At 42.3% G+C, this 16,468-nt stretch overlaps 1 protein-coding gene across 12 annotated transcripts in view; it reads right to left on the reverse strand.

The window, feature by feature from the left end:
* The window catches only part of TCF4 (transcription factor 4), a 216,969-nt gene that overhangs the window by 29,381 nt on the left and 171,120 nt on the right, over positions 1-16,468 (reverse strand). For all 12 annotated transcript variants that reach the window (XR_010886998.1, XM_067316317.1, XM_067316316.1 and 9 more), the window contains 4 exons: positions 16,246-16,351; positions 14,075-14,208; positions 10,508-10,640; positions 921-988 (listed from right to left, as the gene is read on the reverse strand). Coding sequence is in view for 11 of the 12 variants with exons in the window: in XM_067316317.1 (XP_067172418.1) it covers positions 921-988; positions 10,508-10,640; positions 14,075-14,208; positions 16,246-16,351 (441 nt within the window). In the remaining variant the exon portion in view is untranslated. The remainder of the gene's footprint in view (positions 1-920; positions 989-10,507; positions 10,641-14,074; positions 14,209-16,245; positions 16,352-16,468) is intronic.

The raw sequence follows: 16,468 nt of genomic DNA on the forward strand, positions 1-16,468 counted from the left end.
GCCGCCCTGGCACAGCGGGCGGCTGGCGGCAGCGCGCACCGCGGATCTGCCCACTCGTCGGGTGCACAAGCCCGGCTGTGCCACGCGGGCGGGCGATGGGCGGCCGGCCGTGCAGCGCCGGTGCCTCCGCCGCGAGCCCGCCGGCCAGGCCGTCTGTCAGGGCACCACTCAAAAGTGGATTCTGTACTGTATCAGGTATTTCAGGCAAACTGGAGTCTTAACTTTTTTTTTGTCTTTTTCAATGAAGCATCGGAAGAATATGCAAAAAAAAAATTGACTCTCATGAGAACTCAATGGAACCCACTCTGCCCAGAAAATAACTATAGTGGTCCTTATTAAAAGCCAGGCGATGCCAGCAATCACCGCAGCGAGAGCTGGGATGCGCAGGACTCCCCTCCGCCGGGGGCTGCGTCCCGCTTTCCCGTGTACGGTAAGAGATGGTAACCACTGGCTTTTTAACAGCAACCACAGCAACTGAAGAGGTGGAAACTACCATGAAAAATACAGCATCTGGAGGCAAAGGAAACTCAAAACGAATCCTGCTTGCAGATCGCTCGGTAGTACAAAAATAATCCTGCTGTTGATTTTTTATTTTTTTTTTCAAACCTCCCTCATCTTAGTAGATGAAGCGTGTGAGAGACTGAAAGACATGGCTCATTGTCACTCAGTGAACGTGAACAGCCTAAGATTTCCAGTCTTTTCCTTTCTATTCTGCCACAAAATTAAGTCTAAAACTTTTTAAGCACCATTTTGCACTGATCGTTAAATATTTCAATTGGCAGTAACTCAAAACGGATGACCTCTGAGATCAGATCTCTCCTGTTTGCTGTTCATCTTCTTAAATTCCAGGCGTCCAATTCTGATTAAAGTTCACACTTTGAAAATGGTAAACGTGTATTCCAAAGTAAATATTTCCTTACAGAGGCAAGTGCTTTCCCCAGCGCATCACCAGTCTGCGAGCTGCCTGCTGCCCCACTTCCTCTGTTTGCTGAAAAACAAAAGACTGAATGTAAAAACAGACAGAAAGACAACACAGATTTCTATTCCTGGTCCACTTACTCATAATTTAATTGCATTTTAATGCTAATTACATCAAATTAATTGTTAATTACCATTAATTTGTTTGCCAAGGTAGATATCAAACATATTCATGTTCCATTTTTGCAGATAAAATACAAACTTGACATCCTGCTTTTTAAAAATATATTGCATATTTGATAGTACTTGGCCATATGGCTTTATTTTTTCTAAATGAAAGGTTGCTAATAGTAGAAGATGCTCAAAGGTATGAAAAATATGCAAGTTCATAACTAGACAAGCCTGCTGTAATCTGAAGCCTGGTGTGCAGAAATGGTTGCCTTCCCTCATGCCTGACCCATGCTCATATTCGGTGCCAATCAAAGGTTGCTGTGTTTGTATTTTAAGATATTCTAACTTAACTCTTCAACAAGAGCTTTCTCCTTCAAAAACTCGAAGGCACTTTTGTTACAAGGGCAACATTTCACATTTAATATGTCAAAAACTACTGGAGAGGAACATTATAAAGGTGGCAGAGATGAACCCTCTAGAGCTAGGAATGACAGAATTTGGTCTGCCTGCGGAGCTTGATTTCTCTTTCTTCTGTGTCTGTATTACAAGCTAGTTATTAACTACATGATCACTTACTATTTTTCCATGCAACCCTAGCCTCACTCACTGCAAAGCAAAGACAAAGGGCAATTAATAAGCAGCTACTCAGTATTTTGTTTTCTTCTCATTCACCCTGTGGCCCTAGTCCCTTCTGTACTTTTCAAAACGCGTTTTATAGACATTATCAATTTCCATATAGACTTTCCAAAGTGTTCCTTCTAACTGTATTTAAACATTTTATAAATATTTAATTTAATGATTTTTCACCATCTCAGATGATGGGATTGCACCTTTGATATGAGAAATTGAAGGAAAGAAAAATTAGGGTGAAACATTTCACCAATTTCTCACCCTCAAGTAATAGGATTGCAACTTTTCCATTCATACGAGAAACTGAAGGAAAGAAAAATTAGGGCGAAACATTCCACCAATTTCTCACCCTCAGATGATAGGATTGCAACTTCTCCATTCAGATGAGAAATTGAAGGAAAGAAAAATTAGGGCGAAACATTCCACCAATTTTATTTTTCCAGAATACTCAGCATCTATATATCCATTTATAAACTAAAAGCATAGCTTTGACTGACTGCTGTGAGTGATCAATACTTCTGCTTTGGTCCCGAAGGACCATAAGTCAGGCAACTAGAAAATGAGAAACAAACAGTAACCACCCAGGAAAGGTCTGGATTAATATCTTATCTGGTATCATACAGGAATGCCATGGCTAAAGCAGGAACAGGAATTTGCACCTAGGGTGGTTTCACCTGTTTTAATCACCGTTTCTCTCTCTCAAGCCCCTGCTCTGCTCCCTACGTGCTTTCCACGCGCTGCAGCATGGGCAAGAGGTCCTACACGCGCCCGACACCACCAGGGCAAACCCACCCTCCGCTCTGCTTACAGAATGACACGGAACAGGACTTTCCTTCTACTCCTTGTTTACAGCATGCATGGCATAAAATTTAAGAAAAGGAAAAACTTTACATTTAACTTGGCTACATAAAACTCTGACCTTTCAGTGTTTCTCCTACACCAGAATCCTTTATAAAGGCCTTTTCAAATTACTTTAATCCCAAACTTTTCGACAAAGTTCGTATAGTGTGGTTTGCTCATTGTCTTGCTTGCTCCTGTTTTTCATTTCCTTCAGTTATACTTTTACTATTACTATTGTACATTTGGAAAAAAGCTTATATGCCAATGATAATGTTTATTTGTTAGCTTAGTTTGAAATTAGGTCTTTGAGATATATCAAGTTTAGGATTTGCTAAACTGAGCCACTGTGGAAAACACAAAGTTATTACCCCCCCAACAGTAACCAAGAAATGCAAAGGCAAAGAAACAGAATATGCGGTGTCAGTTAGACAGGCAACTTATCAGACTAATTTAATGTTGCAAATTCTAAGCTAAAGGTTTGCGACTTGAATAATATGAGGCAGACGTCCAGAAATTGAGTTACTCGGTTCTAAAGTGAACAGAGAATCTAAATGTAAATCATGGTTTGTTTGTTTTTTTTCCTTTTTCTAAGTGACTTTAACTACATTACTCTAAAATTAAGACCTGCATTTGTCTGTCTGAAGACTGGGAGATGAGCTCTACAAGTCCTGCGGGAGCAGAAAACACAGGCACTACAGAGCCATGCCGCATGTGCTGTTATAAGCCTCTGACAGCGCTTAGCTGGGCCATGTCTTAAGATTAGTTACTGCTAAGAACAAAGGAATTCTTCAGATACACTGAATATTAAACTTTTCATGAAAGACTTTGAAGACAAATTAATACAGTAGGCCTGGAAAGCATACAAAGAAGAGGCACGAGGACGGGCCGAAGTATGCGAAGTTTCCATTCGAGGAGAAGCTCTTCGCTGAGAAAGGGATGACGAGGAATACAGCGGAGAGGTTTATGGCAGTGTGAGTAACATGGGGACGTCAAGCTGTGCATGATTATTCATGCTGCTCGCCATATTCAAAGAAAAAAAGGCATTTTTTCCCTCGGTGTCCAGTCAAATGGGGAAACTTGCTGCTTTAAGGTATGTGGAGACCAAACATACAAACAGATCAAAAAAGAACTGGAGAAATTCATGGGGAAAAGTCCATCAGTGGCAATTAAACATCAGCATCCAGATGCAGCTTCAGCTCGGGATGGCTCTGAACTGCGACAGTCAGAGCCGGGAGGAAACGCCAGGGGACGGATGGCCGCGCACACGCTTTCCTCCTCGCTGCTCTGCAAACCTCCCGCTGACGGCAGAGTGCTGGCCCCCCGGAGCCACCACCATTTTTATCGTTATGTCGCGAGAGGCAGCAGAGAAAATGGACAAGTGAGGGTAGCTAAGACACTTTCCACTTGAAAGACCAAGTCAAACACCCCCTGACGTAGATCTTTGAGACAGACTGCTAAAAGTGTTCATGTCTGGAGAATAACCAGGATACTTAAACACAGCTAACTTCTATGTATGTTTTCATTTCTTGCACCACTGATTGATCGTTTTATATGTAAACTGTAATGTAAAGGGCATGACCGAAAACTGCAGGTGCCTAGGAAAACCCCATAATTGCAAGAGGAATAGAAAAATATGGGCTTAAGAAGAGACACAGCAAGGACTGCCTACTGCAGGAGCCCAAAGATTTTGGAAGCAACAGGACAAAACTAATTTGTTATCCTGAGACTACCTAAATAGAGAATGGACCTCAAATATAGGAAAAGATAATACACAATATCACTACAGAAAAAGGCACCATACCATGCTGTTTTACATAGGGAATGACTACGGAATATTATCAAGTGTTTCTATTTATATCTAACAGTTGTTGGTCCGTCATTTCACTAGTGACTTCAATGAAACACTATTTAAATACAACTAGTGATATACTGCAGGTCGAGCAGAGATAGGCTTAGTTCTGTAAAGCATCACTGGCATCCAGAATACCACCCAGAACGGAAGAAAATTGATACGAAAAACAAGAAAGTATATTTGGACTATGCTGTGAACTGAATCGTGAAGACAAATGTAGTTTCTCAAAGCACGTCCGTGCCGACTCGACTCGTAATGCACATGTCCCTCAACCTGTTCTGCGCAGGAGGCAGGGGACGCGCCCCACGTGAAGAAGGATTGCAGAACAGACCAGCTGGCATCAGATCTGTCATCCCGCACCAGAGAGGGATACGATGAAATCTGCGGACACTGCTCCTAACAGCAGCCCCATAAATCTTGCAGGCAGGGGCACTCGCAAGGTAAGCTGTGGCAGCGCGCGAAACCCCAGCTGAATGAGCTGTGAAATAGCTTGGAGGGTCAGCACGGTGAGGTCTCAGACAGTCTAAGACCTCTTCCCGTCGCTTCTGGATAAAGGTGATCCTCAGTTTTTTTCCACAAAAATTTCAAATGCAGACTAGATACTGATCTTAAATAAATAAAAGGCTTTTTTTTTCCCCCAACCAAAATGTGCTTTTCCACTTCATTTTAGGCTTTTGGAAGAAAACCAGAAGATGTGCTGGTCGAGTAAGATGGATGATCTTAGGCAAATATTTAGTGCAACTTAAATGTAGGAACAAAAAATATTTTAAAAGAGCAACTTTTAAAAGCTAATAGTAGAAAGTTTTTCCAGCCCATCAGAACTAGGGACCAAGATACGGAGCTGGAAGGACCTGCAGATGAGCAAGATGCAACATGAAAATTCAAGGATAAAAGGTCACAGAAGAAATGCTAAGCAGACCATTTTCATCCTTTTTCATCAGCCTTGTCCATGGGACAAGTGATTTTTTACAAGGGATTAGTCAGAAAAATTGTCTCCAGCTGAAGTGTCAATGTAAAGGCTTTAAAATATACAAATAAAAAGAAAAACCAAAAAAAGAGCCAAATGATACTTCTAAAAGTTCTCAAATACAAAACTGTCTAACTTCTAATTGCACTGTGAAACCTATTGCTTAGTCCAACCTAGTACTGAAGTAAAGAAGGTGGAAAATATGACACCAATACTGAAAACAAGCTCTGTGAGTCCAAAGAGCCATGAAATTTGCTTTCTGGAGGGAAGTCACGTCTTGCAAATCTAAAGTCTTTCAAAAGGATGATGAGCACATTGATACAAGTGATCCAGTAAATATAATGTACTTGCACTCCCAGGAAGCTTGCAGCAAAATCCCCTCACAAAGGCTCTCAGATGCACTAAATTGTCTTCAGATAACAGGGAAGGGAAGATATTTCTACAGATTAAAAAATCATTAAGAGAGAGAAAAGGGTAGGAACTAACGGTTAGCTTTATAATGGAGGAATATCGCCAGCAAAACCCCAGTGCACAGATCTATACTGTTCAGCATACTCAGGTACGGCCTGAAAAAAGTGATGTATACTGAGGCTGTGATATTTGTTGAGGATAAAAATATATTCAGGATAACAAAATATAAAGTTACCCATGACGAGCAGCTCCTGCAACACTAACTTGCTGGGCAGTAAATGTCATACACAGAGCAGTGTTGACAAATACAGGGTAACAAACACGGACAAAACAAAGCCTTACGCTATAAATACGCATGGGTGGGCTCTCCGCTACCTAATAAGCACTCCAGAAAGAAATCCAGGGGCTACAGTGAATAATCCACTGAGAACATCAGCTTACTGTTAAGTAGCAGACCCCCCCCACACACACATGCTCCAAAATTAGTGTAAAAAGAAGAGACAAAACAAAACATTATGGCACTATATGCACTTATGGCACACCTATATTTTGAATACAGAGCAAAGATCTGGTAAGTCCTTCAAAAAAAGGGGCATCAAGGTCTACAGAATAGAAAAAGTGAAAAGAAGACAGAAAACCAGAGCCTTGGGATGGGCTCTGTCAGAGGAAGAACCAAATAAACAAGGGTTCTCCAGCTTGGGAAAGGGACAACGTCAGCGGGATACGATACAGGCTCCAAAATCACGATTAATGTGGAGGAGAGGCTATTTGCCGCTCATGACAGCACGAGACCGAGTGAGAACCACGTAAGATCCTGAGCAAGCAGATTCAACAAGAGGCAGAAGGAGGTTCCTTGGCACACGTGCCGAATTTAACTGCGCCAGGCAGGCGAGGAGCTCTCAGACATGACCAGGCAGCAGGTCCTGCACAAGAACAGGGCACACCAAGGAAGCTGGGAAGAGCTGGCTTCGGAGCAGAGACCAGCAGGCAATTCTTGGTGCACGGGGTCGTTGACTTGTGGGATGCCTCTCCAAGCAATGCTGTGGATGCTGCAAGTTTATGCACTTCCAAGGAGGGACTGGATCAGCTCATGGAAAAGAATGAGTTCAAGGTTCTCAAATACCCAGAACTGCACCCAGCTCAGGCAGCTCCTGAGTGGGAAATGGCTAGGAAAATACCATATATGCTTGCCCCATTTTTATATTCCTTCCGAGGAAATCCTTACCGGCTGCTGAAGACAGGACCGTGGGGTAGACGAGCTTTTGGTCTTAACACGGACAGATGTTTTTAAGTTCTTTTGCAAAACATTCCGAACAACTTAGCGCAAGGAATGCTATGAAACCCAGTCAAATTTGGAAGGGGACAGTTTATCCAAAACATTTCCGGACTGGGCTTAACTGAGTGAAGTAGTCAAACCCAGGCTTCAAGAAAGGTTTCAATTAATTAATTAATGATGGACAAAGGTTCGAGGCAAGAACCAGGGAACACTCGGTGAAACTTGCAGGACAACAAATTAAAACAGATAAATAAAGTACATCTTCACACATCAGGTAGCAAGCTTGCAGCAACTGCTTGCAAACAGCAATTTGGAAGCAGGCAATAGCAGCAGGTCCAGAAAGGGATTAGACAAACTCAGGGAGAGCAGGTCCACAGACAGACACTTGAAGAAGTAGGCAGGAATGCACCCTCTAGCCTCACTAACACAAAAATTCTGGATGCTGGGGCAGTCCGAAGGGAGCACACGACAGAAATGGCCAGGATGACATTTTGACACTGTCAAAAGCAGAATGCTAAGCTAGACGGACCACTGATCTGATGCAGTAAGGCATTTCTTACATACTTATGGTAGCTCTTAATTTCCTCAAGTTGGTCTGAATACAGATATTATCTATATACTACAACTAACTACACACATATAAGCCTGAACAACGATTTCCAGGCTTTCAGAGGGCAGCTCTCCACTGACACAGTGCGTCAGCAAATTTTGGTGGGCCACAACAGAGAGAGCGAGCTTGGAAACAGGATTCCTCTGCTGTAAAACAGGATTTGAAAACGCATCACAGGAGCTGCTACTTCTACTTCTGAGCTACTCTCCCACTCACAAAACTATTAATGTGCTGAAGACATCATGAAAGACTGTAACCTTGTGATGGATCGATTCTAACTATGCTGAAGAGCATGTTTACTGTTACACTTAATCTCCTAAAACTTTCTCAGCATGTTTCTGTGAAGAGCAATTCTGCATTGGAAGGAAAACAGACAGAATGATAAAGTATGCTTTTTTCACATCCTACTGGTGGGATTCTGATTGTAAATCTTAGATTATTGAATAAACTTCCAGGAATCTGTGTCTCAACCAGTATAATTATATCTAGCAAAGTAGCTGCTGTAACTGATAGGTTGGAGCCATCTATTAGAGAATTCCAGACAGACTTTTTATAGTTTAAATTCTAGTACAAACTCATGCTGTTCTGATGGAATACTGCTTTCTAGAACAGCAGACTGGAAATTATGTTTCTATGTAAAGAATAGTGGAAAAACTTGCACCATCTTGGTATTCCATAGCTGGTGATCTTTCCAAATTATGAGGAACTGGCACTGCTGGATAAAAGTCATATTCTTCTTATGCTGTGTGACAGTTCACCACCCTAGTGTAACTGGAAGCTTAGCATTCTTGTAAAATGCACAGTGCAGTATTATGTGACTGCTGTAGTAATAAAATTACTGTAAAACTAGTGCCTCAAGGGGAAATGCACATAATGTTTCTCCTGGAAAAGCTGCATGTCACAACGCATCATGTCATACAAACAACATGTCATTAGAAGTGAAAGCAGCAAGCAGGATTAATACATGCATCGCATAGAGACGGTACAGTGTCTTTAGCATACACTGCATGAATCGACCTCAGTAACTGGCTGCTGAAACGCTACATGGCTTCAAACCTTTGAAATCACAAGGCCAACACTTAGAGTAAGACCAACCAAATCTGCACTGCCATTTAACGAATGCAACTCGGCTGCCGAAGTCCTGCCCACTGAGCTTCGCCCTCTCCTGCTGTTGCACTTACTCTCCTAGAGCTGGCGAGACATTTTGTGGACATCGGAGGGTATGTCTTGGGACACGCTTTGCTAGGCAGCCCCCCTGCTCCGTGGGGCCGGGGTATGCCGGTGCACTTCCCGGGGAGACATCTCCAGGCACCTAGCCTGGGACCTCACCAGAGCCTACATCTGCTCCCTCCTGGTCCACGCTGACTCTCCTTGCTCTGGAAATCAGGGCACAGGGGGAGAAGACAGTGTGTGCCCAGACTTCAAGGGAGGTTCATTGACTTAGGAGGAGATTAGGACTCGCATCTAGACCCAATAGATACTTTTGCAGGCTTCAGTTTAGACACAGGCTGATGGTACTTCTTGTTGAATATTTACAGCTGTGCAAAAAAATCTGCGCGTTTGTACTGTATTTCTTCTGATTTTTATTCACATATTGGAATTTTCAGCAGACGGATCCAGAAGAAAATCTGGATAATTTTTTTACATGGGAAATTTAGACATTTACTTTTATGGGTGGCTCATTCAGGCATAGGGTCAGGAGACTGGATTCTGACTCCTACCTGTTTACATCCCTCTGCAAAATTTTGCATCCCTAAATGTTATCTGTAAGGCTTCTACATAACTGTTGCAAAAAAATGGATACATTAAATTTGACTCTATTAGGCTCCTTTTGAGAGAGAGAGAGTGATTTTTGTATGTCACGCGCACAGGAAAAGTAATACATTGAAAAGGAAGAATTCTCAATGGAATGGCAAGATTGAGCACAGAAATACTATACTGTAATGGGATACGTTTTTCTCAGACAGTGATAAATTAAGAAGAGACTGTATTTAGTTTCTTCTTTGTTCAGAGACCTTGAAAAATATGATGCCCATGTGTTAATGTTTGAACCCACCCTCCATTCTTACTGCATTAGTCCTGCTCACAGTCATTCAATACAGAATCATGTGTGTAATCTGAAACATGTGTCAAATGATGTGTTCCCTATTTACCAATTATTTAATTAGCTTTATTTGTTCTTTGAGATACAGGCAAAGCAATATTTCTTTATTTCCTGTATTTAAGTATGAACCGGTATTTGCCAAATATTTAAGAAAGTATACAGATGTATGCTATTAATTTAGAGAGCGTGTTAGAACAATATCAGTAACGTTAAATAAAGAAGGCTCTCTCCTTGTTACAGAGACATGCTGCCATCACCGGTTTCCCCCACACGATGCGGAAACCAAGCTAAAAACTGAAGGGAATGGGTGTTGTGATACAGAAGTGAAGTATCACTTCACAAGGCACTGTAGGCGATTAAATCGCTAAAGACAATAAAATTAGACTTCAAAGCCAGCAGGATCAGGCACTTAGTCGGTGTAAAATATTCCACAAAAACTTTGAAACAAAGCACTTTACTGAGTTGAATATTATGTTTTTATATTAATTCTCAAAGAGAAAAAGCATTAAATGCGTAAGCAAGGGAGGCAAAGGTCAATTATAATGTGTTTATTTACATGAAGCTTTTCCTATCTTCCTAGATCTACTGAACCAAGAAGCTAGCCTTTCTCTGTACTTCCATACACTAGGAAATAACTCTCCACCTTGATTCCAGCTATCCGGTGTTAGCACTGCAAGGCGGTAAGGAGAGCAAGGGGGGGACCACTGGGAGCCGGGGCAAGCACTCACCCATTATACTGTCCGTGCCGTTGGCCGGCGGTGTGCAAGAGGACGCGCTGTAATGGTTCGTGCCACTGCGGTGGAAGGTGGACATCGGAGGAAGACTGGAATTGATGTCTGCTGAGGAGTGCGATGGGTAGCTCTGTGGCAAGAGGGATGAAAAAAAACGGACACATTTTAAATACCGAGAACACGCAAGACAGTAGGCTACTCGCATTGCTCCAGTCTCCAATACTGCAGTAATTCACCCAATGGAGAAAAGCAGAATGTGGTCACCAGACAGAGTGATGAGCACAGTTTTCTACTTGATTTTGACAGCTTCTAGAGGGGACACAATATACCTGTGTATTGAACACGTATAACATGTACTGAGCATGTCTAAACATCTACAGTGGAAAGTGCATAACTGATGGTGGTACTGCAGAAATTACGAGAAGAAATTAAGAAAAAAGTTTTGCGATGTATCAAGTAAACCTTTGTGGCAGGGACAGCTATTTGTTGGAGGAACAGTCTTCCAAGGGAAGTGGTAGGAACCCATCCTGCTTTTGACATTTAAAACAATACCTGACGAGGTACTACAGAGCGTGCTACAAGGAGACACTGGCACAGACGGGCACACTAGATCATCTATTGCGTCAATTTTTTTCTCCTGCTGAGACGTCTCTGTGCAACAGACAATCAAAAAAGGTGATGGATCAAGTTGTCTAAGCAAGTGCAAGACAAATGTCCAGATAACACATAGAAGACATTGGTAGCTATGTGGCTGGATCCACACAGACCTTCATCACTGTGACACAACATTGCTGTGGTCAAATTTTTGCTGAATTTACATTACTCTAAACCTGGCTTCCATTAGTGCAGTTTGTCACTGTTAAAGAGTCTTTTTTTTAATCAGTGTAAGACACTGTGTGCAGACAAGTGCTAGAACATGCCCAGCTTTTATCTCCATCGCAGCACTGTTCCCAAGGGGAAGAGGTCATGCAGAAGACCTCTAGGTTTTGGAGACTCTCATACAAGAGCTCCTTGGAAATAAAGGTAGCTGGATACCAATAACCGAACAGTATCTACCCCGGGATCAAGGCATTATAACACTAGTGCAACATCATCTTTGTACCCTCTGTCTCCTTATGCGGTTCAAAGTAAGCTGGCTAAAAAGTGTCAATTCCTTCATTTCTATTATTTAATTATTTTTGCAGGATTTTTTTTAGTTCAGTACCAAATTACAGGATATTTGAAAGTTATATCAAAAAAAAGTAAACTTAAGCCAAACCCTACTTTTCTTACCCATGGAAAAACCGCCATCAACTCTGACTAAAGTCTGAATAAAGATTTTGGGCTTTGACTCATTTATAAACCACTCCAGGACTTCAACCCCAAATCCGATTGGCTGAAATCACACAGATGAACAGAATTTGTCGTATGATCGAGAAGCGAGAAAACAAACGATTGCTTCGGTCAACAGCCTAAAACCGAGCGATTCCACCTCCCCTGCTAAACTTCTGCTCCACGACACACACTGAAGCGGTGTTTTGTGATTTTTGCATTTCTCAGGGGAAGAAATCAAAACGTCATTGCCAAACATTTTAGACAAAGATCTGAGAGCTGTTCTTCGTATGCAAAGCATCTATTTAGAGAATCACTAGTATGCCTGAGAAAGTCAGAATAACAGACAACAGCTCTCCGCCTGCCCCGGCACCTCCATCTCCCCGGGACGTTGGGAACACGTGCCGGGACTGAACCACCACCACTCCAGCTTTCCTCGACAGGCTTTTCTTACAGGAGAATTACTGACCTCTCATCGATGCTCCAAGAGAAATTATGCAAAGAACACTTAGAGTGTCCTGGCCTCCCTTCCCTCCCAGCGCTACCTGAAATGCAGCAGGCTCTGCCTCTACAAACATTTACCATAAATAATTAACATGAACTTCATATTCATAGGCACTGAGCACCTACAAGTCCCACCGGTGTCAGTGAGAGATGTGAGGTCCCACCACCTCTACGACGCAGAACAAATAGTAATTCCGACATCGAAGAAACATCCTGGCGAGTCTAGGTGGGATGTCCCAGCCCTCTTTACCTCGGGGAGATATTTCAACTCTCCATGAAAACCATTATGCGTTACAAGAAATCCAGAATCAAGGTACACTTAAAAGAAATGCAAACGTGTTTTCAGACTTGCACAAGGAAGGCACTCAGTAGTCTTAACTCTACCTGAACTGACGCCACGCAAAAACCACCTAATTCTGATGAATTAGTATCAGTGTAGATAACAAATTAGATTAAATTGGGTTTTAAAGGTATGCTCAATTTTATAATATATGCTTGTCACTTCAGAGCAATGTTAAATTTGCTTAGTGCCCTAATTATGCCTTTTATAAGGACATGATTAAGCAGTTTTTGAGGCAATTTCTTTTGCTTTTGACTTCCTATTACTGTTACATAGGACTGTGCTAACCTCATTAAGTTCAAGATTTTAAAAATCTGTTTTGCAAATTAATTCTCAGTTTGCAAAACTGAATTTAATTTTTCTAATTCCTAAAAGGAAGTTTCTGCTAAACTTTAAAGCAACAGACTCCTCCCTTAAAACCAGTACTTCTTGTTACTCTCCTTTTCAATGGTCTTCCAGAACAAAAAGCGTAAGTACAAAATAGGAAAACATTACTTGTAAAATTACCTACATTTTGAGAAAAATGACTTCCATTTTAGCAGTCTGTTCATTTCTTGACCTCCTCCTTTACCAAAAGAAAAAACAAAACAAAACAAACAACCCCCCCCCCAAAACTAAACCGATGCAATACAGTTTTACTGCTACCTAATCAATTCAGCCCTGATTATTAGAATACCCCTAAGGTGTGCTCAAACCAGATTTAATTCCAATTTTATTCTGCTCGTCCGCAGGGTGACGGCCAGGTAACGAGCACCAAAGGCTGGTCAGCGCTGGTCTGCTGAAACCGCATGGAAAAGAAGGGTCTACAAAGACCTCTTTTCTCCTCTTTTCCCTTCCCAGCGACACTGGTGGAGGCTGAGAGATGTACAGAGGCAGCATAAAAGTCTGTGTTGGTTTAAACATATAGATTGGAAAAGCAATTTTTTCTTGCACTCTTTCAGTGCATTTTACACAGGGTGGCAACTGTGAAAGGAAACTTAGTTGTTTGGGTTGGTTTTTTTTTAAAAGAAAAAAAAGAAGCACCACTTGCATTATGTTGTCTTTTAGGGATTTCACTATTTCTGCATCTAATATGGATAGCTTCTGAGCCGCTGCCTTTCCAATGGGAGCCTCGTCCGCTCCCGTTCCTGAGGGCTCCCCAAACCATCACACGGTTGAGTTTAAACATCTACTTCTCTCGCAAGACGCTGAATGTCCAAACCCAATACTCAAGAGAAGGTTTTCTGTGATTCCCCAGCCACGGCTCTGCAGAACGCCTGGCGCGCTGAGACCACGCGAGGGTGCGGGGGGAACGTTTTCGTGGTGTGACCTGCCTGCGTGGCGACGGGGACGCGCTAGAGGTCCGGAGCGCCCGGCGGCCGCGCGCCCCGCTTCGCCCGCGCCCCGCAACCCCCCGGCGCCCCTCGTACCAAGCGGTCGTGGGGGTGCAGACTGCAGTAGCTACTGGACTGTGGAATATGAGACGAGTTGCCCAGCATCCCTCCGTAGCCGGGCTGGTTCATCCCGCTGGAGGAGCTCCACGGGTCACTGCTGTGATGACCATCTGCAACACAGAAAGAAGAGAGTCTTGCACAACCACTCGGTTTTGCCCTTCTGCGAACTCTGACGCCACACGGCTTTGCCCTGAAGACGTGCTCCTAAAGGAAGGATGAGGCCGGACGGAGCAGCAGCACGCAGCAGCGCCGTCCTGACAAACCTCATGCCAGTCACGTATCTTCTGCTTGGAAGTTTCCCACAGTTTTACTCCTTCTGGAGCATCTTGAACTCAAGTATATGAACTCAGTTATAACAAATTTCACCAGGGACAAAAGCCTGAGCTTGGAAATGAAATAAAGTAAGTCTATTCATTAGAATTAGTCTGGGCTAACGAGCTTGGGACAATGCCTTAAGTTGGTTAGTGATCTGATATGTCCCGAACTTTGAATTTTTCCAAATCCAGAGAGTTTTCTGAGCTGGCTTTTTTTTGTTTGTTTGTTTGGATGGTTTTGGCTTTTGGTTGTCTGGGTTCTTTATTTTTTTTTTTTAAGAAAAAAAAGTAGCACCACTTGCACTGTGTCGTCTTTTAGGGATTTCAGTGTTTCTGCATCTAACATGCATAGCACCCACCCTTCCATTGAACTCACTGTCAAGGTGCAATTTGCACTGAAAATTCTGAAACAGGGTTCCCCACATGTTACCAAGTGAAAGAGCTAGCTGTACATTTTGCGTTTAACTAGGTATTTTCTAATGGAGTTATAATGATCCAGTGAAAAATACTTTCTACTGGAAGAATGCCATGGTTTTAACATAAAAAAAAGAAAACTCTTCCATAACGATCAGCAGACCTCAAAGAAAGGCATGTGGGCTGGAAAAGTCGTCAGCTTTTTCAAACTACAAGAGTTGGTCTAATAAAAAATTATTATGCCTCAGCTTCAACCTGGCCTTATCCATATCCTTCAAACCTGCTGGCAACAGCAACACTTCTAGGATAATCTTCCCATAGTTGTTTGCACAGTCATTTAATGAGATTTATGTCATCAATACAAATCTGTGAGAAGATAACATTTAAAAATACAGAATGCATTGCAGAGTATAACTATTTGATATCATCAGAAATCTGAAATTTCATAGAAATCTTTCTAATTCTGTAGGAGTTTCGTAACAGTTTGCTCTTTAAGTGGTACTTATTTCTGTTTTAAGCCAAGAGCACCATCTTCTTTGGAGCTGCTGCTCCTGCCTCCCGGGTCGGGAAGCAGCCTAGATGTAGACTTCTGCACCAACGGAGGGGACAACGTGGGTCACCATTCCTACTGACATCCCCATCAAGCCCGTCTTGCTTCCACCCCTAATGACCCGGCAGGGTGGCAGCAGGCACGGCACTGCGACCGATTCCTCCCTTGTCCTGCGGATACTTTAGCCTCCTCAATCACACAGATTTACTCATCCGCCCAAAGCTAAGGATTTGCTTAAGTGTTTAAAAGCTAATTATTTTGCCCTAAATGTGGCAAAAGATGAGTAGCCTCATTCTAGGTGGATGCTCCCAAACTCTTGGAGGTTTATTTACAAAGTTATGCGGAATTTCATCTTACTTGCATGTAGTCATTGCAAGAAATACAACACGGTAACGGTGAATACGTAAAATCCACTAACCCATTCTCAAATGTGAGCAACTATGTGCTTAATTTTTACAAGGTTGCAGTAATTCCATACACAACATATAGACGTACTCGTAGCACTGTATGCTTTACCTAAGATAAAATCTTTCTCATTAGCATAAAAACAACAATACACAAAGTACATGCATGAATTCGAGTGCATTTAGTATATGCATAATGTATGTGCACACACATGCTGAAAAAACTGCTTCCAGTAACTCAGATGATAAGAACCTGGCAAGCTATTCATTATCCCGTTTCGCTGCAGGATCAAAACAAGATGTTCCGAGACGTAACGATCAAACGGGAACTTACGGGTCTTCATTTTAATGGTAATGTTACAGACCACAAGGTGATATTCCTGTATGTCTCGACTACACATAAACCAAAATACAAACACGGAAAATGTATGCAAAATAGATTTCTTTCTGAAAGCAGCACCTTACCTTGCATGAAGAAGGAGCTAGGAAAAGTGCTGGCTGCTGGTTTTGAGGATGGATAACCTGGTGAATCCCTATTGTAGTCGGCAGTGCTTGCTGACGGGGCATAAACCTAAGGAAAAAAGACTAATTTAGTATGCCTTTAGCAGGATGCAGGAAAGAAATACTGAGTTTTTACCTTGCTCAGTATAAATCAGTTCACAACACTACATAATTCTTCTCTCAGAAT

The sequence above is a fragment of the Apteryx mantelli genome, chromosome Z (genome assembly GCF_036417845.1).
Source record: "Apteryx mantelli isolate bAptMan1 chromosome Z, bAptMan1.hap1, whole genome shotgun sequence".
Taxonomy (NCBI): domain Eukaryota; kingdom Metazoa; phylum Chordata; class Aves; order Apterygiformes; family Apterygidae; genus Apteryx; species Apteryx mantelli.